The sequence below is a fragment of the Rhipicephalus microplus genome, chromosome 2 (genome assembly GCF_043290135.1).
Source record: "Rhipicephalus microplus isolate Deutch F79 chromosome 2, USDA_Rmic, whole genome shotgun sequence".
Taxonomy (NCBI): domain Eukaryota; kingdom Metazoa; phylum Arthropoda; class Arachnida; order Ixodida; family Ixodidae; genus Rhipicephalus; species Rhipicephalus microplus.
Window position 1 is genome coordinate 13,396,431 of NC_134701.1, and position 24,161 is coordinate 13,420,591.

At 46.9% G+C, this 24,161-nt stretch overlaps 1 protein-coding gene across 1 annotated transcript in view; it reads left to right on the plus strand.

Moving 5' to 3' along the window:
- The window catches only part of LOC142784487 (uncharacterized), a 443,154-nt gene extending 441,323 nt beyond the window's left edge, over positions 1-1,831 (plus strand). Inside the window, exon 14 of the mRNA XM_075882881.1 lies at positions 1,737-1,831. Coding sequence (XP_075738996.1) covers positions 1,737-1,831 — 95 coding nt within the window. The remainder of the gene's footprint in view (positions 1-1,736) is intronic.
- The last annotated feature ends 22,330 nt before the right edge of the window (positions 1,832-24,161 follow it).

Here is a 24,161-nt window from a genome sequence, read left to right on the forward strand (position 1 = left end):
GTGCGACTGGAGTTTTGTCACATGCTACAATAGCCATTTCTGTTCTCTAATCCCTAATTAAGCGATAAAAGCTAAGCAGAGATTGGTGGCAGGACCACAGAAAAACGTCACGTGCACCTCGTGACTTTGAGCACTTTTTACACTTTTATTCTTTGAATGCGCGGCTTTTTTGGTGGGATCGCCCACGCACGCATGGACAAGTAGCGGCATCCTACGTCAATTTCTATATCGAGCAAGTGTGGCATGTTCGAATCAGCCAATGGCTGATAGATGGGCTTGCTACGTGTGATTCTTGGGCATATTCCGTCATTTGGCAAAGGAAGATAAAGCACTTCTTAGCTGAATTTGATAACTTATTGTGAATTGCAGGTCCCGTGCTGCGCTGTGGTTTTTGCTCGCGTTTTGTGAGCCTTAACTACCGATCAGCAGCATTTTCTGACCATGCTGAAAAAGTATTGCAGGCCCTCTTTAAGCCTTAAACAGCTGAAGCGCAAAAATGGGTAACAAGAAGCTAATTCGTTGTTACCTTTATTGGCGATTCAGCTGTTTGAGATATGGAATACGAACTAGCCCGCTCCCGCACCTTGCCCCTTTAGGGACCTTCACTTTGCAGTGGGAGATTTAATTTCACTCGTGCCTTTATTGTAGTCACAATCAGATTACTAAATTCTTTGTAGGTATTTCTACCCACTTGAAATTCGTTTTTCCCTCCCTGTCCCTAAACCCAGTACTTTGAAAACCTCTGCTCCATCATCCTCAACTACAGCGTGAAGCCCTTTACAGAGCAAGGAAGAGTTCTAAGGTTCACGTCATTTGGAAAGCTAAGGTGCTGGCTTCCGGTTGTGTAAGGGGAGGTAATCGGCAGAAAGCTTGAGTTTGCCTGCCACTTCTTCGGTAGTGGCATGTCGACAGTGTCTTGGTAGTGGCGAACGATAAGGCAGGCAAGAGCACGTGTGAGAAAACAAGCGGGAACACCGGCATGGCAAAGGCAAGCGGGTTTCTGCTCTTCACTGTGGCACATCTCTCGAGCCCTCAAGGCGCCGCGGTTCATCGCAGCTCATTTGTAGGCAACGAGAAACATGATGTTCCAGGCGATGAACATGTCATGTATACTCAACTATTCAAAGCCTCCTGGGTATTCATTCTTGAGATTGTGGTTGCAGACCGGAATTTGAAAAGTCCATCGTTGTCAGGAAACATCGTCAGCAGCTAACATGAGAGATCATTGAGGCTAATAAAATGCATATGCTGGGTGATCTATGTATCAGCATGCCTTCTGTTGCACTCACTAAAAAAGAAATCGAGTATCTGGCTTTGACCCAATAAATTACGAGTTTGCTCTGAGGCGTACTTTTATACCCACCTAACGAGACACCGTTTGTCTGGCCGTGACGCGCTAGGTTGCGCGGTTGCGCTACGATGTGCTGCTTTTGTAGCAAATCTATATCCAGCGTTCTCACTAATAAAGTTTAGTTGAAGTCAGCGCTCTTCTCCGTCATTCTCTCTTTTTTCGTAGTTACGCTGTAGCTACTGGTAGTATTTCGCTCTGCAAGTACGTTTATTCCCTTTCCCCAACCAGCCCAAGCATGTCTTATTAAAGTTTCCTGTCAAGCGACAGTTTTGTGCTCAATATATGATAGCTAAACAGCTACCTATTTGCCATATGCTACTTTTCGTTTCACTATATCAGCTTTATGTTGAGCACCTTGCACCTGAAATAAATGATATTCACGCAGGTGTTCCACCAGCACCGGGACCACCACATCCACCACCTCTATCTGGCCTACCTCCAGCTGTCATGGGGGGTCAAGGAGCGCCGGGTGAATCTTAATCTCGTCAGATTTCTACTGGCTCATTAAAAAAACATGCGAAGTTGAGAAGGTTGTGTAAAGAGCTTCATCATAAATCTAACAATACGGGCATCACTTATGTATGATGAAGCTATGTATAATCTTGTCCTGTTTCAATGAACATTGCATTGTACTTAAATAAGTGTGTGACCTACCGGTGAATCTTTCTGGCAAGCGACATTCTTGTGCCCAATGCGTGTTTCGAGAAACCCGTGGTCTATGTAAGCAGTGATTGCTAATAAGCTACCTTTTTGCCATAGTGGTTTCCTTTTGCAGTAACAGCTTTATGTTGAACACCTTCTATCTGAAATAAATCATTTTCATTCAGGTGTTCCACCAGCACCGGGATCCCCACGTTCAGCACCCCCACCTGGCCCACCTCCAGCTGTCAAGGGGGGCCCAAGAGTGTCCGGTGAATCTCTCAGCTCGCCAGATATGTACTTGCTTACCCCGAAAAACGTAGGAAGTTGAGAAGATCATGTTAAACAGCTCCATGATCAATCTAACAACACAGGTATCAATTATGCCTAATCAAGGTATACATAGTCTTGTCCTGTTTCATGGACATTGCAAAAGTGGGAAACCTTTCAGCTTCACCTTTAAAAGTTGAACGTGATAAGGAAATCCAGCCCCTACTGCACCGTTCAACCACTAAGTGCATAATTATTCATATGTTTTGTTACATACACACGCACGCACACAAACACGTACACAGTAGATTGGACTAGCGTGCGCTGTTACCGCCGAATGGTCTCGTTTTTGCCGTAACACCTGTAGAACAAAATGCTTTAGAGGGGCCCTGAAACAATTTTTAAGCAACTATTGAATGAATTCATTAGAAGAGCTTATTTCATGACAAACTACACGCCGCTGAAAAAATCTGCCCAATGCGAGTGAAGTTACAAAGGTTTGTCGCATGCAGCAATTGCATCATCTCTTCTCTTGTCCAGACAAAAGCGCTGAAAGCTAAGCAGGGAGGGGCAGCAGGGCAAAGACACTACCGTGACCTTGAGTACTTTAAAGACAATAGTCTTTCTTGAGGACCTTCGACGCAAAAATTTTGGTCTTTCTGTCTCTCTGTTTGTCCACACTTAACGGTACCCTAAACGGCACCAAAGTGAGCAAACGATACTCCGAACGGCCGACCTTATCCGCAGCGCCCACCAATATTGCTCAAGGTTCAGTGATCATACTTGTGCGATTGTCAATTAAAAAGCAATTATTGCGCATATCTGGGGCACTATAACACGTCAATATTATGTATGTATATTTTTTACTGGAAAAGGCATACAAAAGTAATTTTAGAGATCATAGCCTTTATAACGCTGTGTTGGCCATGCAACGCTTGCACAAAATGGCAACTGTTTCCAACGCTTTGCTAATACGACATGGTAGTGTCACCTACCCGTCGCCCTGCGTTCCACACCTTAACACCCCAGGGACGGGCGCGCACGGCGCACACCCCTTTTTCCAGAATAACTGTCAGATATTGCTCATTCATCACGTATGACTTGCCTTGATGCGCTCGTTCGCCTCCGCTGCACGTTCGAGGCACTCTAACGCAGCGCCTCGAAAATGCCATTCACCGAATTTCTCGCGCAGAACATCAAGTAAACGTTTTGTTCATGCTCTCCAGACGCAAGACTATCGTCTTTCGACATTTGCGGTGTGACAAGCAGATACGGGAACAATTTTTTTTATTCGAATGTGCGGCTTTTTCAGTGTGATCGCGCGCACGCACGCGTGTACAAGTAGCGGCCTCCCGTGGCTATCTGGGTAAATTGATTTTTCAGTCACAGACAAACAGACGATTTTCACTCACAACCAACGAGGCCGACGCCGGCGGTAGGTTTTCTATAATACGAGCTCTTTAACGCTCTCGCGTTAATATGCATACATAAGCGTGTAACCTTTCAGTGAATCTTTGAGAAAAGTGACACTCTCGAGCCCGATTAGTGCCTCGAGAAACTACTAGTATACGAACCAATGTTTGCTATTGAGATGCCTTTAGGATGACTGCCAGTTGCGCGTGTTGGTAAAGGTTCATGATGAAACAAGCGCAAAAATACACAAACTCATAGAGGACACAGACAAGCGCTTACTAGCAACAGAAAATTTTATTTCGAAGCGAACACTAATTAATACATCACACGCATGTACGTCATTGCCGACTGCCCCTTTCATCATCAACAACGCAATATAACAAAATATGCACGCACCCACAACCAGAAACAAACACGTGTCAAGAACTAAGAAAAGAAAATGTAAAAAAACAAAAAACAAAAACATAAATACCAAAGAAACAAAAAAAACGTAACACAGAAAAATACTGGGTTATGTGACGCCCAGAAAAGCAAATTTCGCATCTGTTAGTAGAACTGACGCTTGGCTGACGCAACTGTCCCCTCCTTTCCTTATTCTATACGCTTCCATTATTTCTCTCGTCGTCCGCTTGTTGTGCCTGTCAATTATTCATGTGTCGGAAAATTTCGGTTGGCAAGTGCACTCCTTGCAGTGCATCGCTAAGTGTGAGTAAGGGCTAAATGTGCGCCTTTAGTGAACTCTCATGTTCACGAAGGCGCACATTTATGCACCGACTCGTCTGACCAACGTTCCACATGTGAAAGGAGTTCCGTATACAACATCTTTTTTTGCACACAGCGTACCTTCTGCCATGCTTTATGCTACATCTGTTCGATTCTCCAGTTCTTTTCTTGTTGACTAGCCATTCTACTGCTGGACAAATCTTTAAATTGTTTTCAGCTGAAAAAACAAACTGCACGTCATATTTTAATGCAATTTTTTTCAACCTATGTGAAATATTGTGCAGAGACGGGATGACCACTGTCCGCTCTCTTTCACCCTCAACTTGTCTCCTCTGTTCGCTTGTGCCAATGATTGCATTTTTTACTTCCCGACGATTCTTCTCGCATGCCAAAAGGATACATTTGTCCTGGTAACCAGCTCCCCTCAAGCGCTTGATCTGCGCGGAAACACTCTCATTCATCCAGTGTACGCACGATTTCATGAGGGCAGCTTTGATGCAAGAAGTTGCAATCTCATTTGTTACTATCTTCGAATGTGCCGAATGATAGCTCAGCAATGGTTTTTCTGATCTAGGGTGATACAACCAACACATGTGAAAAGGAGACAAATTAATTTTTAGGTCCAGAAACTGAATGCGTCGTTCCTTTGGCACCTCAAAGGTACATTGTGAACCACACCTAATTTTCCTAAAAGCTTTTAAAAGAGTCAATAACGTGCTCATACCCGGATCGTTTTTTTACAAAAACAAGGTAGTCCTCTACAAATATGAACAGCTTCAGATCCATACCATCTAGCTCTTTACGTACTGCTGTGTCAAGATTGCCCCAAAAAAAACATTGCATAAGATCGGGGCGACGCCCCGCCGCGGTGGTCTAGTGGCTAAGGTACTCGGCTGCTGACCCGCAGGTCGCGGGTTCAAATCCCGGCTGCGGCGGCTGCATTTTCGATGGAGGCGGAAATGTCGAGGCCCGTGTGCTCAGATTTGGGTGCACGCTAAAGAACCCCAGGTGGTCAAAATTTCCGGAGCCCTCCACTATGGCGTCTCTCATAATCATATGGTGGTTTTGGGACGTTAAACCCCACAAATAAATCAAGATCGGGGCGACACTAGACTCAATGCAAATTCCATCCTTCTGGACGTACAATTCTTCATTCCACCCCACTAGCGTGGAAGTCACATACATGGCCAAAATCCCCATAAAACCTTCTACAGACACACCACAGGCGTTACAAAAAGCCACTTCATCATTTTTTCTGTGACGCACTCTTGTACGCTTTGTAGTAATGGACCATGCGGAACGGAATAATACAGATTGACGACATCAATACTGAAGGCATCAGAGACCCTTACATCATCTCCCTTTAGGTATTCCACTACTTCCATGAAGTTGGAAACCAAAAACGGGTCACAATGCCGGAGCGTTTTTAAATGTTTTTGCAAAAATTCGGACACAAGACGTAGCCAGGTACCCCTTTCTGAGGCAATGTTCGTAACGGAAGGTTCTCCTTGTTTGTTTTTACCGTAAAGAACGTTTCCAGCAACGTTTTGAACACGCTCATGCTCACGCAATCAGTACTGCACCTCAGTTTTTCCTCGTCCATCACACGGCTTGCCACGGATCTGGCCACTTCCACCTACTCGGCGCGGGAGAGAACTGGTTCCACACAGAACTTGGGTCCGTGGTGAAAAAGCCTTTTATGATGGTCGGGCAAAGCCAGATCTCCTAGGATCATGACCTTTCCTTCCGTCCTTGTGCGTCTTTCCTTCTTGGCTAAACTTTTTCGTGCCTGGTTCCATAAAGCCTCTGTGGCACTTTCCGACAGCCATAGCCATTCTCGGTAGTGTCGGTGTCCATTTCCACTCTGAGTGTGACAGGCCATTCGTCAGCAGTCTTTGAAGTACCGAACCTGACAGCTCCATTCCGAGGACAGTTTTTTGCATAAACGTCTGCTGCTGCCACGAGTAGGAGCCAGTAACCCGAGAAAAAGTTGCACATCCGGGGGGCACAGCGATGCTCGGTTATACCAAGAGGCAATGCGAGTCTTGCAAACGTAGAGAGCGATAAACGAGGTGATGGTGGCAGGGTTAGAAAAGAAGGCGGTGTTAACACACTGAAAAGGGCCCTTTGTACTAGAAATTACATTTAGGATGACTGCCAGTTGGGCGTGTTGGTAAAGGTTCAAGATGAAACAAGCGCAAAAATACACACACTCAGAGAGGACACAGACAAGCGCTAACTAGCAAATGAAAATTTTATGTCGAAGCGAACAATCATAAATACATCACACGCATGTACGTCATTCCCGACTTCCCCTGTCATCATCAACAACGTGATATAACAAAATATGCACGCGCCCACAACCGGAAACAAACACGTGTCAAGAACTAAGAAAAGGTAACGTAAAAAAGAAAAACAAAAACAAAAAACAGAAAAACCAAGGAAACAAAAAAAAACAAAAAAACGTAACACAGAGAAAAACACTAGGTTATGTGACGTCCAAAAAAGCAAATACCGCATATGTTAGTAGAGCTGACGCTTGGTTGACGCAACTGTCCCCTCCTTTCTTTATTCTATACGCTTCCATTGTTTCTCTCGTGGTCCGCTTGTTGTGCCTGTAAAGTATTCGTGTGTCGGAAAATTTTGGTTGGCAGGTGCACTCCTTGCAGTTCATCGCTAAGTGTGAGTACGGGGCCCCCTTTAGTGAACTCTCATGTTTACGAAGGCGCAAATTTAGGCACCGACCCGTCTGACCAACGTATTCGTTTCCGCATGTGAAAGGAGTTCCGTATGCAACACCTTTTTTGCACTCAACGTACCTCCTGCCATGCTTTATGCTGCATCTGTTCGATCCTCCAGTTCCTTTCTTGTTGACTAGCCTTTCTACTGCTGGACAAATCTTTGATAATTTGTTTTCAGCTGAAAAAAACATCCCGCACGCCATACCTTGATGTAACCTTTTTCAACCTATGTGACAATCGACCACATTCATACTATCAATCAGGTAATAGAGAAATGCTCAGAGTATAACCAACCACTATACATAGCCTTCATAGATTACGAGAAGGCGTTTGATTCAGTAGAAATAACAGCCGTCATGCAAACACTGCGGAATCAGGGCGTCGATGAAGTATATACAAACGTCCTCGAAGAAATCTACAGGGGATCAACTGCTGCCGTATTGCTTCATAAAGAAATCAACAGAATACCAATCAAGAAGGGTGTAAGGCAGGAGGACACAATCTCCCCAATGCCATTTACCACGTGCTTACAGGAGGTTTTCAGAAGCCTAGAATGGGAACAGTTAGGGATAAGAGTTATTGGAGAGTACCTTAGTAACCTGCGCTTCGCCGATGACATTTCATTGCTGAGTAACTCAGGGGACGAATTGCAACTTATGATTACGGAGTTAAACAAGGAGAGCAGGAAGGGGGGTCTTGAAATGAATCTGCAGAAAACGAAAGTAGTGTACAACAACATCGGAAAAGAGCAGCGCTTTGAGATAGGAAATAGTGCTCTTCAAGTTGTAAAAGACTATGTCTACCTAGGGCAGGTAATAACCGCCGAGCCGAGCCACGAGATTGAAATAACTAGAAGAATAAGAATGGGGTGGAGCACATTCGGTGCTCTCAAATTATGACAGGTAGATTGCCACTATCCCTCAAGAGGAAGGTATATAACACCTGTATCTTGCCGGTACTTAGCTAAGCAGCAGAAACCTGGAGACTTACAAAGAGGGTTCAGCTTAAATTGAGGACGGCGCAGCAAGCAGTAGAAAGAAAAATGGTAGGTGCAACCTCAAGAGACAAGAACAGGGCAGAGTGAATTAGGGGAAAAACGGGGGTTAGGGATATCATAGTTTAAATAAAGAAAAGGAAATGGACATGGGCCGGGCATGTAGAGCGTTGACAGGATAACCGCTCGTCATTAAGGGTAACTAACTGGATTTCCATAGAAGGGAAGCGGGTTAGGGGGAGACAGAAGGTTAGGTGGGCAGATGAGATTAAGAAGTTTGCGGGTATAAATTGGCAGCAGCAAGCACAGGACTGGGTTAACTGGTGGAACATGGGACAGGCCTTTGTTCTGCAGTTGACGTAGTCAGGCTGATGATGATGATGATGATGATGATGATATTGTGCAGATACGGAATGACCACTGTTCGCTCTCTTTTACCCTCAACTTGTCTCCTCTCTTCGCTTGTGCCAATGATTGCATTTTTCACTTCCCGACGATTCTTCTCACATGCCAAAAGGATACATTCATCCTGGTAACCAGCTCCCCTCAAGTGCTTGATCTGCGTGGAAACACTCTCATTCATTGAGTGTACGCACAATTTCATGAAGGCAGCTTTGATGCAAGAAGTTGCATTCCCATTTTTTACTATCTTCGAATGTGCCGAATGATAGCTCAGCAATGGTTTTTTCAATCTAGGGTGATACATCCAACGCGTGTGAAAAGGAGACAAATTAATTTTCAGGTCCAGAAACTGAATGCGTCGTTCCTTTGGCACCTCAAAGGTTAAGTGTAAACCACACCCGTTTTCTCTAAAAGCTTTTAAAACAGTCACTAACGTGCTCATAACCGGATTGTTTTTTACCAAAACAAGGCGGTCATCTACAAGTCTGAACAGCTTCAGATCAATACCATCTAGCTCCTTACCCCCACAATATCAGATGGACTGTAGGAGCAGCCACAGATTGCCAGCTGTTCCTGCCAATTTTTTTTTCGTTGATAGCTGCTTCTCGCTCATGATGCTGCTCCACATGTACAGTTTTTTTTTCGCTTAAGCGACGTTATGGCAGTATGGCCATAACGCTGTTTATATCGATACCTTTTCACACAAAAAAAATGGTTGATTTAGGTAGACAGATGTTTGAACGACACTTTACAGTCGTTCTGCCGCTTTAGAACCGTGCGAACTTAAAGCAAGAAGTGCTAGTAACATGTACACCAGTGCGGCATGCACAATTGGCCTTATTCTCGCTTGGACAGGGCGCTGCGTAAGGCCTTTCTCGAAGCAGCGGAGTTGCGATGCTTGAATTTCCGAATCTGAACTTCGTAACAACTAAAACTGCTACCTAAACTGCGTCCAAAGTAAGTGGAAATACAAGCATTGCAAAAACCGTATTTGCGGTGCAGTGATATCAAGCGATAGCACTTTTTCTGGCCTCCGCACGCAGTACAGCGGGCGTTTTACGTATACATATTGGCAGTTACATGGCCACGTTTCATTTCTCACGTTCTGTTATCGCCCCAAAACATTATACAATTCTCAGCGCAAAACGCACGTGCAGTTTTGGAGATGCTTCCGGACTTTAGTAGATCAATTCGATAAGATCACGCCCACTCTGCGAACTGTAAAGGTTATTCTGGAACCTATGTCACCACCAGAGATAACGCTAGAACATTCGATGGCAAGAGTATAAATGCCGACACACTTCGCCGCTTGTGAGTAGTTGATTGACGGCCGACGCTCCGTTCACTGCTATCTGTGCAAGACTGCTACTGTAATCGGACCTTCCGTTTGCTGGGCGCAGGCTCGCCCAAATAAACTGTTAAATCCCAACACAAAGTATCCTGTCTTCGGCCACGTCACGACCCCGCTACATCTGGTGGAGGTGCTGCTTCGTTCATGTATCGGACGCCCCCGTCAAGCCGTGAACCCAGCCCACGTCACGGAGAAGACACCGACGCCAACCAAGAGTAGCGAACAAGCCGCCGACAGCAAGGTCTCCCACCGGAGTTCTGGCTTCTACAAGAGAAGGCGCGGAAGACCAAGGCCATGACCTCGACTGCAGCGACAATGACAACCGGAGCGTCCCAGCCCGCGATCTTTATCAACCCAGGGAACCACCAATGGGCCGTCGTTTGAAGACCCGGAAAACTGGCTAGCAACATACGACCGTGCAGCTGCCCTCAACCACTGGGACAAGGAAGTAAAGCTCCGTCGTGTGTACTTCTACCTGGAAGGCACCGCAAGGACATGGCTCGAGAATCGGGAGTCCACGCTCCCAACGTGGGATGTCTTCTGCGGCGCATTCCTACAAACGTTCGCCAGCGTCGCTCGCAAAGAGAGGGCCGCTGCTCTACTAGAGACCCGGGTTCAGCTACCAAATAAAAAGGTTGCAATTTTCACAGAGGAGATTACCCGCCTATTCCGTCACGCTGACCCAGACATGCCTGAAAAGAAGAAAGTTCGTTTCCTCATGCGAGAGTCAAACAGGAGCTCTTCGCGGGACTAATGAGGAATCAACCGAACACCGTCCAGGAATTTGTATCCGAGGTGACCACTATCGAAAAAACCCTTGACATGCACACCAGATAGTATAATCGTCGCCTGACTCCAGAATGTGCTGCTGTTCAAGCCAGTGACTCCGAAGACCTGTGTGAAAAGATTCGAGCGATCGTGCGGGAAAAGCTTGCGCAAGCTGTTGCCTTCGGCGCAGCCTCAGGTGGATTCGATCGCCGACATTGTGCGAGAAGAAGCTCGGCAATCGCTTCGAATTCCCCAAACACCGCAGCCCGAGCCAGAAACTATGAGCTACGCCACTGCAGCGCGCCAGAACGCTCCTCCACGTCCACGCCAAAACACCACCCTGTCGCACTTCTATCGCCAGACGCCACCGCCACCACCACCCCCACCGACGTCCTACCATTCGCTAGCGAGCCAGCGCAGTGCGCCGAGGGAAACGGACGTTTGGCGTGCACCTGACAACCGCCCGCCCACTCTGCTACCACTGTGGCGAGGCCGGGAACGCATACCGCCGTTGCCAGTTGCTGACAGATGCGACTGCGTGGCTTCGCCGTCAATGCACTGCATCCGCAGCCAGGAGAACGGCCACGTGACATCGCCGACTACCTGACAGGAACTCAATGGACACCAAGAAGTCCTTCCCACTCGCCGTCGCCCAGCCGCCGCAAGTCACCGCACCCCCGGCAGTACTCTGGCCCAACGTGGGGCTGGTCTCATAGCGCGTATCCGGGAAACTAAGGGTAGCAACCGATGAAGGTGCGGTTGCTTTGTGACGAACTACCGAAGATTCTCCGACGACGACGACGCCGCGACGGAGCTTTCCGAACACAACGCCAACCAGACAAAGCCCTGACGGCGAGAACTCACTTACCGAAGGCGGCCTGATGACGCGACATGGAAGCAGCGGAACAAGCCGACACAGCCGTGACCCGACGCCACGCCCTAACTGTAATGCGAGACGGCGAACTAGCGACCTCGGCGTTCTTATCGACGGCCACAGTGTGACCGCTCTCGTCGATACTGGACCCAACTATTCCGTCATCAGTGGGTCATTCGCCGCGAAGTTAAAGAAAGTTAGGATGGCTTGGGAAGGCTTTGAAATCCGCACAGCTGGAAATCATCTCGTAACGCCTGCAGGAATCTGCACAGTGAGAGTCACCATTGACGGCCGTATTGATCCTACACACTTCATAGTCCTACAGCGTTGATCGGGAGATGTCATCCTTGGCATCGACTTCTTATGCCTCATGGTGCTGTCAACAGCCTAAGAACAAAGTCGATAACGTTATCCACAGAAGAAGCACTACCACCGCACACGGTGTCAAGAAACCTTGCCTTGAATTTGCTGGAAGAACAAGTCACTATTCCGCCTCGCTCCAGCGTCAATATATCAGTCGGCGCTCCTAAATCACCTCACTTGGGAGGCGTCGTTGAAGGCAGTCAGCATCAGTTGGTCACCCGATATATTTACGTCGCAAGAGAATTCCTCTTGCGAGCTGCGGGGAGGCAAATCAACGGTTATTCTCACGAATTTAAGCAATGAGTGCCAACATGTGAACAAAGGAACAACGGTCGCATACATCGAAGAAATTGTGGACGCCTTCAGTGCTTTCGCCCTCGCCAATTCTGCGGAACCTGCTCAGAGGAACCAAGCTCCTCCCACAGCTTTTGACGTCAATCCCAGACTTCCGAACCATAAGCAAGAACAGCTCAAGGCCCTGCTCCTGCAATACGGAGATTGCTTTTCATCGTCATCAAAAATTCGGCAGACCCCAATCACGAAACATCGCATCATAACCGAAGAAATTGCCAGACCGCTCCATCAGAGTCCGTACAGGGTTTCGACGCGAAAACGTGAGGCCATGAAAAGACAAGTTGATGAAATGCTGCAGGATGACATCATCCAGCCGCCCAAGAGTCCATGGGCGTCACCCGTGGTGTGAGTGAAGAAAAAGGATGGGACCCTACGTTTCTGCGTCGAATATCGCCGCCCGAACAAAATCACATAAAGAACGTGAATCCTCTCCCACGAATAGACGACGCACTGGATCGTCTCCATTAGGCGAAGTACTTTTCGTCGATGGCCCTCAAGACTGGCTATTGGCAAATCGAAGTCGACGAAAGAGACTGAGAGATGACTGCTTTTATAACACCAGACGGCCCCTTCGAGTTTAAGATGATGCCCTTCTGCCTTTGCTCAGCGCATGCAACTTTTCAACGTGTTGTGGATACAGTACTGGCAGGATTGAAGTGGCAGACTTGCCTTGTGTACTTGGACGACGTCGTCCTGTTTTTCTCGAGTTTCGACAAGACTCTTCAGCGCTTTGAAGCTGTACTTCAAGCCATCAAGACGTCCTGACTAACACTGAAGCCAGAAAAGTGCAGATTTGCGTACGAAGAGCTCTTGTTTCTGGGGCACGTGATTACCAATTCTGGAGTTCGTCCCAATCTATGGAAAACAGCCACCATCGCCGACTTCCCGGCGCCCGCTGACAAGAAGGCGGTGCGCCGATATCTGGGCCTTTGCGCCTATTATAGGCGGTTCGTGAAAAACTGCACCCACATAGCCGATCCACTCACTAACCTTACCAACGCCGACGTGGAGTTCAAGTGGGAAATGCCGCAGGAACACGCTTTCCAGGAGCTTAAACATCGCCTCCAGACGCCTCTGTTACTTGGTCATTTGGAATAATGCGCCGAGACAGAAATACACACTGACGCAAGCAGCGTAGGTCTTGGCGCCGTCCTTGTGCAGAGGGCTGACGGACTTGAAAGCGTTATTAGTTACGCCAGCCGATCTCTATCCAAAGCAGAAGCCAATTATTCCACAACAGAAAAGGAGTGCCTCGCCATCATCTGGGCTATGTCGCAATTTCGCCCCTACCTCTACGGCAGGCCCTTCAAAGTTGTGAGCGACCACCACGCCTTGTGTTGGCTTGCCACCTTGAAGGACTCTTCAGTTAGCCTCGCACGATGGAGCCTGAGACTTCAAGAATATGACATTACCGTTGTTTACAAGTCCGGCAAAGAAGCACTCCGACGCTGACTGTGTCTCTCGTGCGCCTGTCGACCAACCACCACCCGACTACCCAGATGACTACTTCTTGGGATCGATAACTACCGACGACTTCGCTGAACGACAGCGGGCCGACCCAGAACTTAAGGCCCTAATAGAATACCTCGAAGGCAGGACTGCTGAAGTCCCGAAGGTATTCAAGCGCGCACTTGCGTCGTTCTTCCTGCGAAACGGTCTTCTCCAAAAGAAAAACTTTTCACCGCTTCGAGCCAAGTACCTCCTTGTGGTGCCTTCAGCTCTGCGACCAGAACTTCTGCAGGCCCTGCACGACTATCCGACAGCAGGGTACCTCGGTGTTTCTCGCACGCTCGCGAGGATACAAGAAATTTACTGTTGGCCACGTCTTAACACCGACGTCACTCGTTATGTGAGGACATGCCGGGACTGTCAACGACGCAAGACACCGCCGACAAGGCCAGCAGGACTTCTGCAGCCAATTGATCCACATTGCCGACCTTTCCAGCAGATTGGTTTATACCTACTGGGGCCGTTCCCGACGTCGGCTTTCGGAAACAAGTGGATCGTGGTAGCTACTGACTACCTCACTTCCTACGCTGAGACAAAAGCGCTGCCCAAAGGCAGGGCATCCGATGTAGCAAAGCTTTTCGTCGAAAACATCGTCTTACGTAATGACAACCCGGAGGTCATTATCAGCGATAGAGAAACGGCATTTACTTCTGACCGAACTCAAGCGATCTTAGCATACAGCCAGATGAACCACCGCCGGACGACAGCGTAGCACCCACATACCAACGGCCTCACCGAGCGACTAAACAAGACGATCGCCGACATGCTGGCAATGTACCTAGATGTCGAACACAAGACGTGGGACGCCATTCTTCCGTACGTGACTTTCGCATACAACACGGTGGTGCCGGAGACGACGGAGATATCTCCATACAAATTGGCCTACGGAAGGAGCCCGGCAACGACGCTCGATGCCAAATAGTAGCGTCGAAGCCTCGAGGCTACTATTTTAAGTTACAACTCTCATGTAGTGTTCATAACGGAAACTTGGCTTCATGATAATATGGAAGATGCAGTCGTGTTTTCTCCATCGTAGAGGGCGTATCACCGCGACAGAAGTACTAGGGGGGGCGGGGGGGCTGTTTTGTTAAAAAACACTATAGCCGCTACCCCATTACGACAGGCTGATAACTTAGAAACCGCGTCACTAAAGTTTTCTTGCTGGGATAATTCATTCTTACTTTTGGCCGCTTATCGAGCACCTGACTCTCCCCCCCGAATTCTTTGGCGATCTTTTTACACACATGGCGTCTTTCGCAAACGATAAGGTTCTTCTTATAGGTGATTTTAATCTGCCAGATGTCGATTGGGAAAACGGATTTTTTTGCACCGCGAATAATTCACATTTACAATATTTGCATGACATCAACCTATCGCACAATCTGGATCAGATAGTTAAACAGCCAACGCGCACCTGTGGTATGTCAGCATTCATACTGGACCTTGTGTTTATTAGTCGTTCATTAGAAAACGTTTCTGTATCGGTTGATCCCGGAATTTCTGGTCACAACCTAGTATACTGTTCTTTTTCTTTGAAGGTACCTAACACCAGCAAATGTAAAATGATAACGATTAAAGATTTCTCTCGTGCCAGAGATGAAAGTGTTTTGGATTATATGGAACTATGCCTTGATAATTTTCAAAGCAACAATACTACTGTACTTTGGGATGAATTGAAAAAAATTATTGCTTACTGTCTTAGCAACATTATTCCCAACAAAACTAAAAAAGCATCGAAAACTACTCCTTCGATAACGAGAGAAATCTTGCACCTCAAAAGAAAAGTAAAGCGCGTAAGGCGACGGCAGGCCTCCCGTGTGATTATTCACCAAATCCAAGATAAATTAAACCTTGAAATACAGCTAGCTAAGCGCTCGTATTTCCAGCACACGTTGCCAAACTTCATTCGCACGGCACCGCAAAAATTTTGGTCTTTCATAAGCAGGAAAACAAACTCAATTGACCAAATCGTTCACGAAGTCTTCATCGTCATCGATAAGCAATGTATCCCGGAGCGCTTCAATCATTATTTTCAAAGTGCATTTTCTAGTTTTAATACCATTGTAAACCCTAATCGCTTACCATGTGACTCGAACACTGATATTGTATCACAACCAGGTGTGGTATCTATTTTACTGAACCTTAAAATAAATCATCTCCAGGACCAGACCACATACCAAATGCCTTTCTGCGCAGATATGCTGAAGTGTTAGCCCCCTTTTTGGTAATCATTTTTCATTCCTCGTTGTTGTCAGCTATTCTTCCTGCAGATTGGCTAACTGCGCGTGTCGTTCCCATTCCGAAAAAGGGCGACGCAGCACAAGTAGCCAATTATCGACCCATTTCATTAACGTCCACGTGCTGCAAATTAGTTGAACATATTATTGCTAAAGAAATAACAAAGTTTCTAAATGATAACATTATACTTTCTCCTCACCAGCATGGTTTTCGCAAAGAGTTATCGACTGTAACACAATTAACGACAATTATTCACTACTTTGCTAGTACACTTGACAAGTCGAGCCAAATCGACGTGATATTTCTGGACTTTAAGAAAGCGCTTGACCTTGTTCCTCACAGTAAACTTATTGAAAAACTGCAGTCAATTAACCTTACCGCATACATAGTTAACTGGGTAGCAGCTTATCTGTATAATCACAAACAGTTTGTATCAATCGGTAATTACTCTTCTAATGAACTTTCAGTAACGTCTGGAGTACCCCAGGGTAGTGTTTTGGGACCTTTACTATTTCTAATATATATAAATGACATCGTTAACGAAATCTTTCCCCCTATTCAAATTAGGCTATTCGCACACGATTGTATAGTGTTTAACAGGCCGCTGTGGTAGCTCAGTGGTTAGAGCATCGAACGCGTTATTCGAAGGTGTATAGTGTTTAACAAAGTTTGTTCTCTTTATGATCAATTAATGCTTAATTCTAACCTTAAAAACATCTTGTCGTGGTGCGGGCGATGGGGTATGAAATTGAACAAGGAAAAAACAGTCCACATGTCTATAACAAAAAAATTAATATGATGTCGTTTGCTTATAACCTAGGATCTACACCGCTCACCAAAGTAAATCAATATAAGTATCTTGGAATCACGATAACCAGTGACCTAAGTTGGAATAACCACATTTACAACATATGTAACTCTTCCTTCAAAAAACTGTGTATCCTCAGGCACAAACTAAAGCACACTCCTCATTAAACTAAAATGCTAGCCTACACTTCACTCATTCGCCCGAAACTAGAATATGCAAGCATCGTATGGTATCCCTACAGAAAAACTAACATAAACGCTCTAGAGATGATTCAACGCAGAGCAGTTATGTTCATTTTTTCTAAATATAGAATAAGTGACTCTCCCACTAGCCTAATGAAACAACATAACATCCAGACACTTCAGCTTCGAAGGAAAGTACACAGGCTAAAATTTCTCTACCAACTGAAAAACAACTCTTTCTCTCTGAACCCACACGCGTATGTGACACCACTTGCAGCACGTCGAACACGGCATCGTCACGAGTTTTCTTTAACACCATATAAGAGCAGAACTAACCTTTTCAAATATTCTTTCTTTCCGCGCACTATAAACGATTGGAATAATCTGCATTTATCACAACTAATAAGCACAGATTTCATTGAACATATATCTACTTGATGTTCGCCATGTCATGTTGATTAATCTTTCATTTCTTATCTTTAGTGTTCCGTTTTTTGTATTTCGATTCTTTTTTTTATTTCAAGTGTCTTGCGGGAGTATAGGCAAGTGTTTTTGTGCATGCAATGTGTTCTCACTACTGTTATTTCTTTCTGACGTTGTTTTCATTGATTATGTTTTTCGTATTTCTTCAGTGTACATCTTATTTTTTCTCCTGCTTGGACCCAAATAGGGTCTGCAGTATTGTGTAAATAAATAAATAAATAAATAAATGTTATCCAACGTCACCGATGAAGAAAACCTCGATGTCATTGAGTACCTTCAACGCGCCGAAGAAGCCCGACAACTCCGGCGTCTCTGTATCAAGAATCATTAGACGACCGACAGCCGCCGTTACAATCTTCGACGACGCTTCGTGGGATACCAGCCCAGTGAACGTGTTTTGGTATGGACGCCGATACGCCGACGGGGACTAAGTGAAAAGCTTCTGCGACGGTACTTCGGACCGTACAGAGTAGCTCAACGTCTCGGCCCACTTGATCACGAGGTTGTTTCCGACGGCATCACTAACTCTCAACGACACCGATCGCGACCAGAAGTCGTCCATGTCGCGCGCCTCAAGCCGTTTCATGTGCGCTAACAAACTAAAACAGTGTTTTTTTTGTATTATTATTGTATCTTAATTTATTCATTATAATCTCATGCATTATTGTTGTACCTTCGTCTTTGGTTAAAGCATCAGGACGATGCTTTTTTAAGAGGGGGGCAATGCCACGTTACATTTCTCAAGTTCTGTTATCGCCCCAAAACACTACACATTTCTCAGCGCAAAACGCGCGTGCAGTTTTTGAGAAGCTTCAGGACTTTAGTAGATCATTTTGATAAGATCACGCCCACTCTGCGAACTGTACAAATTAATTCTGGAAACTACGTCATCGCCAGCAATAACGCTAGAACATTCGATGGTAGGAGTATAAATGCCGTCGCACTTCGCCGCATCTGAGTAGTTTATCGACGGCCGACGCTCCGTTCGCGCTTACCTGGCGCCGGCATTTTGGCGACCAGACACGCTGCCAGTCGTCGACCCCGTCTTATCGAGCATCAAGCGAACCGCTTGACAACCCCCCGGCTCTGTCCAGGTCTTCATCGTGAGCCAACGCCAGGGCACCACAGCGCAAGCCGTGAAAGTCAGGGCCAGGACGAAAGTGTGATGGCTTTCGCAGCGCCACCGCCGAAAGCTCATTGCTTTAATTTCAGCGCTTCAGAGGTGAGCACCATCGACGACATCATAGATGCCCTCGAAGCAGTAACCGGCCCAGCCGGCATCAAGTCTCTCCAACACATAGGAGGTGCAAAGCTCGGCACCGCAGCCGCAAACATCCATGCAGCCACCAAGCTGAAGAGCCAGGGCGCCATTCTCTTGAACAGCGAATCAGTGCCACTAGTCAGCGTAGGTCCTAAAATAGTCTACGTCACAGTCTTCCGGGTACCGCTGTGGGTAAGCGACACAGCCCTAGTGACTGCTCTCTCCGCTTATGGCAACGTGCAACATATCGACGAGCCAGTTTTCAAGGGCCGCCCTGGAGTTGGCACAGGTGTCCGTTTGGCGCGAATGGAAATGAAAAGCCAAATACCAAACTTTCTGACAGTTCATGGCTACAATGTCATGTGTGACTACCAGGGTGTCAAGAAAGTGTGCTCTTAGTGCAGGAATGCTGGCCACATCGCCAAAGATTGTGCTACGCCCCGTTGCACGCGCTGCAACATGTTTGGACATGCCACAGAGGGATGCGCAGAACCGTGCCGCAAGTGCTCGGGCAGCCATGCAACAGCTGACTGCGTACGTCCGAAGTCCTTCGCAGCGGCTGCAGCAGCGGCAACCGAAGAACAAGCGTGCACCGACCTCACGCCCGCATTGCAAGATGATTATCCGGCGCTTGAGCCTGCGAGCGACACTGACACAAGCGACCCTGACGCCCATGATGAATCACAAGACGCAAAAGACCTGCCTCCCCTGTCTGAGACAGCGTCGTCAACCCTTCACACCCCATCTGAGACCAGCGACTTCTCGCTGGACGCCTTTGAAGAACACAGCTCATTCAAAGCCGAAGCCCGAGTGCCCGTACTTAGCAGAGACCACGAGAGCCACAGCTGTGACACAGTTGGTACCACCAGTAGCTCCGAGGCACCGAGACATTCGATGGGACGCGGCACCCGAATGACGGGACGTGCAGACGCTCCGATCATCAGCCCAGACAAGACCACAACAGTGATTTTGCCACCGACAACGACGAGCGCCCGCCCCAGCAAGTACTCGGCTCAGACCCGCAAACTGAGCCTGTCAAACCCCACTCACCAGATTACAGGTGCGGCCGCTGGTGCGAGTGTCGGTGCCAGCGCCATGGAAGTAGACCGTACAGCCACCAAACGAGCCCACCCACCGACCATGGACTCTGAGGGCTCTACGGCCCCAAAAACTCGCTAATGCTCTGACGACGTCAGATCATTTGTCTTTTTAGTTTTGTTCACTCGTTTAGCGCTCGCCCCAACCCCTCCAAGGGGTTTCTCTGAAGTTTGCGCGCACTCCCCCTATTTTCAAAATGGCTACGGTGAATTTTCTCTCCATTAACGTCAGGGGTTTGAGACGCCGAGATAAGCAGAGAGAAGTCATGCACTTCGCAAGGTCACGTCATGTCGATATCCTTTTCTTACAGGAATGTAATTTTAGAACCCCTTTTGATGTGCAATACTTTTGTTCACATTTTGGAGTCGAGGCCTTTTTTTCGCTGACTGATTCAAAAATGTGCGGAGTCAGAGTTGTTTTTTTTACACTAGCGTTACGTCGAAAAGCACACTGTGTTTATGGTTTTGACGGCTGCACACTAGTAGTAGACTTTGACCTTCACGGCAGACGAGTAAGGGGGCTCGTAATATATGCCCCAGCTCAACGTGGGGGCACGGCCGACTTTTTCAATGCACTTGACTCATTTATGTTTGACAGTTACCCCACTTTCTTAGTTGGAGATTTCAACGTTGTTGAGGATATCGACAGAGATGTGCACGGACGCAGACAATGCAGACAATATAGCGGAGTTTGCGCATTGCGACAACTCATCCGCAATTTCAAGATCAGGGATACGTGGGTCGACAATCACGGGAATGACTTCGTTGCAAGCTGGCAACGGGGTCCCGCATGACCCGGCTAGACCGCTACTATTTTCCAGAAGTGCTAGCCACTCATGTCCTTAGTTGCGAGGCCCTACATTTCCCACCGGACGTTCCGTGCATTACAGACCACTTTCCAGTGTCTGTAAAACTTTTCTTTGAACAATCCACTACATTTAGAAACCATTCGAAAATGGACACCACACTTGTGCACGACACGGAAAGCCTAGCATTACTGCGTAATGCACTGGAGCAAGCATGCAAAAGGCCGCCTGAACCCCGTAACTGGGACGCATTAAACAAAGTTGGCGCGCCGAGCTTATCAAAGCGGGGCGCGAAAGGAAAGCACGCCTGACGACAGAGATAAACGACACGCTATGAAAAGCGCGCATTGTACGCAAAGGAGAGACGCTGACGTTCACAATGCACGACTATCTCGATCAATTAAAGGCGTGGTACGAACTTTTTCTACGTCTTAGTTCGCACATGGCTGTGCAGTCTTTTATCAACAGACGACCAGTTTCAGATCCAGCTGTTCTTCAAAGTGTTCGCAACGGCTCCTTGGGTGAACAAGTGCATGTCCCTTCCGTTCAGTTGCCGAACAGCGAACAGTCTACACGAGAAGAAGACATAATGAGGGTCTTCGAAACACATTTTTCGAATCTTTTCAGGGCGGAGAACGCAAACGACGTGAACTATACCACCATAGGTAATGAGTTTTGCGAGGGAATTTCCCGCTTACCGGAGGAGCTTCGCGATGGTCTGTGCAGCCCAGTGACGCTGGATGAACTACGCATCGTGCTTCAGCGCATGAACACAACTTGCGCCGCCGGCCCTGACGGGATACCTTTGAGTTTCTACAAAACCTTCCTTGAAACAATACAAGACCACCTTTTAACACTTGCTGACGGAATCGGAGCGAATACGTTTCGTGTAAGCAGAGTTATACTCTTGCTTAAAAGCGAGGGAGAGCCGTCCAACCCAAGAGCGTGGAGGCCCAATTCCCTACTTAACTCGGATTATAAGATATTGACAGCCATCCTTGCAAACCGCATAACAATCATTCTACCGGAAATAGTAAGCGACATACAAACATGCTGTGTCCCAGATCATACGATCTATACCTCGCTTGCGCTGACTCGCAATTTATTCACGTACGCTACAAGAGCACAAATATCTGGCGTTTTTGTTTCCTTGGATCAGGAAAAAGCTTTTAATCGCATAGAATGGAACTATCTCTTCGCTGTGCTTGAGTGTTATGGCTTCCCAGCACATTTAACCGACACCCTCCGTTTACTCTACACAGACTTAGAAACGTCATTAGTAGTGAATGGCTATACATCTGAACCTATTGCAGTAAAAAGGGGCGTTCGACAAGGCTGTCTCCTCTCTGCAACTCTCTTTGTGTTATGCACAGATTCATTATTGAAACAAATCCAGAAATGTACTTCGATACGTGGTTTCCCTCTTCCAGGCTTGGGCGAAGTGAAAGTAGTGGCATACGCCACTGACATCTCGTTGTTTATTCGGAACATAAACAGCTACAGAGCCTTTCTCCGAATATTGACAACATATAGTTACCTGTCGGGAGCACGTCTTAATCCCGGAAAAAGCAAGGCATTGTGCTTTGGGGTGCACATTGAAGAGTTCCCTGATGGCGTCCAAATCGTCCAAGGCGTTAAAGTCTTAGGTGTAACTTTCCTTTCGACTTGTGAGGTAGCCCGCACCATATGGAAAGAAATCCAACACAAAGTGGACAGATGCATTGAAGTCGCCAGAACGCTACAACTACCTTTTACTGAAGGAGCTTATCTAATTAAATCCAGCATAACAGCGTCACTGCTTTATGTAGCCAGAATTGCACAACCACCTCGACGGGTTTTGCTGAGAGTGGCTACTGCTTGCGGCCCCTTTTTTTGGGATGGCCACGCCGAAGCTGTTGCCGGAGCCTTGGTCCGCCTACCAGTAAAATGGGGAGGGCTCAGTGTACCCAACCTTGATGTAATGTGCCGCATGTTGGCTCTGAAAAACACCTGGGCACTTCTACAGAACTCATCGTATCGAGGCAGGCAACTTGTAGTGAATCTGCTAGGAAGCTCTAGAAGACTTTTTGGTTTAGCAAACGACAAGGGACCAGCTGCTGAGCAGCCACGAGCGTATTACACACATGTTATAAAATCTTTGCAACAATGGCGAAATGATTTTCCTGTTCAGGAACCTATGGAAATGTCCCCCACCGACATGATCAAATTAATAGCATTTAAAAGCCTATCTGAAGAACAACGCCGCAAATGCCGGGCGAAAAAACACTGGACTCTTACAAACACGTCTCTCCCCTCCGAGGTCCGTGACCTAAACTGGCTCAGCGAATGGGAGGCTTTACCAACGCCCGACTGCCTTGCGGCGTGGGGCGTGGCGCCCTCCGCCACATGCCCGCAATGCGGTCGCATCGAAAGACTGAACCATGTCTTCCATGAATGTATAGTAGCGCGCACATTTTGGTGCATGGTTACCAGGATGTTCCAAACAAGTATGCAGTGGAAGTCTAGCCACAGGGATAACTTTGTCGTACTCTTAATGGCTACCGGAGCCTTAGTCTTATGGAAACGAAGGGGACTGGCCTGCCTGAGGGGACGCCCCCAGAGAGCCATGTTTCCCCTACTACATCGGCATTCGACAGGGTTCCCCTACTACAAGGCATTCGACAGGGTTCCTCACGGTAGCCTTCTTTTAAAACCTAAACAAGCAGGAATTCCTTCTAGACTTGTAAATTGGGTTAATTCATATTTGAAAGATCGAACGCAATTTGTAAACATCGATGGTACTTGTTCCTCTTCTCTAACAGTGACATCAGGTGTGCCCCAGGGAAGTGTGCTGGGGCCCCTGCTTTTTTGTTGTATGTTAATGATTTAGTGTCTGTGGTTGGTGATACTGTGAATATTTGAATGTTCGCAGATGATATCATGATTTATACTGAAGTGCAGTCTGCTTCTGATCAACATCGGCTAGATAGGGCTTTATGTGACATAACATCTTGGTTTAACAAATGGGGCATGAAAATTAGCACTACAAAAACAGTTCTTTTACGTATAACCAGGAAACGAAACCCCATAACTTTCCGGTACAAAATTTAAAACACCATAATCGAGGAGGTTAGTAAGTTTAAATACCTAGGTATCGTATTGAACTCCAGATTAGATTGAAACGACCACGTTCAGCAAGTAACTTCTTCAGCACTAAAAAAACTTGGTCTTTTACGGCATAAACTTCGAGGTACACCTAGTAACGTTAAGATTTTAGCGTATAATTTCATAATTAGGCCTAAACTGGAGTATGCAGCGGTTGTTTGGGACCCGCACACCAACAAAAACATTAACAAACTGGAGAAGGTTCAGAGGAGAGCTGTTCGTTTAATTTATAATAAATATAAAAGAAGTGATTCTCTGTCAGGTATCATGGCACTCAATAAAATCCAACCACTACACATTAGACGCCAAATCGCCCGCTTAGCTTTTATGGAATCCCTAATTAAGTGTAAGACTGGATTATCACCCACTTCATTCATTAGTCCGTCCACC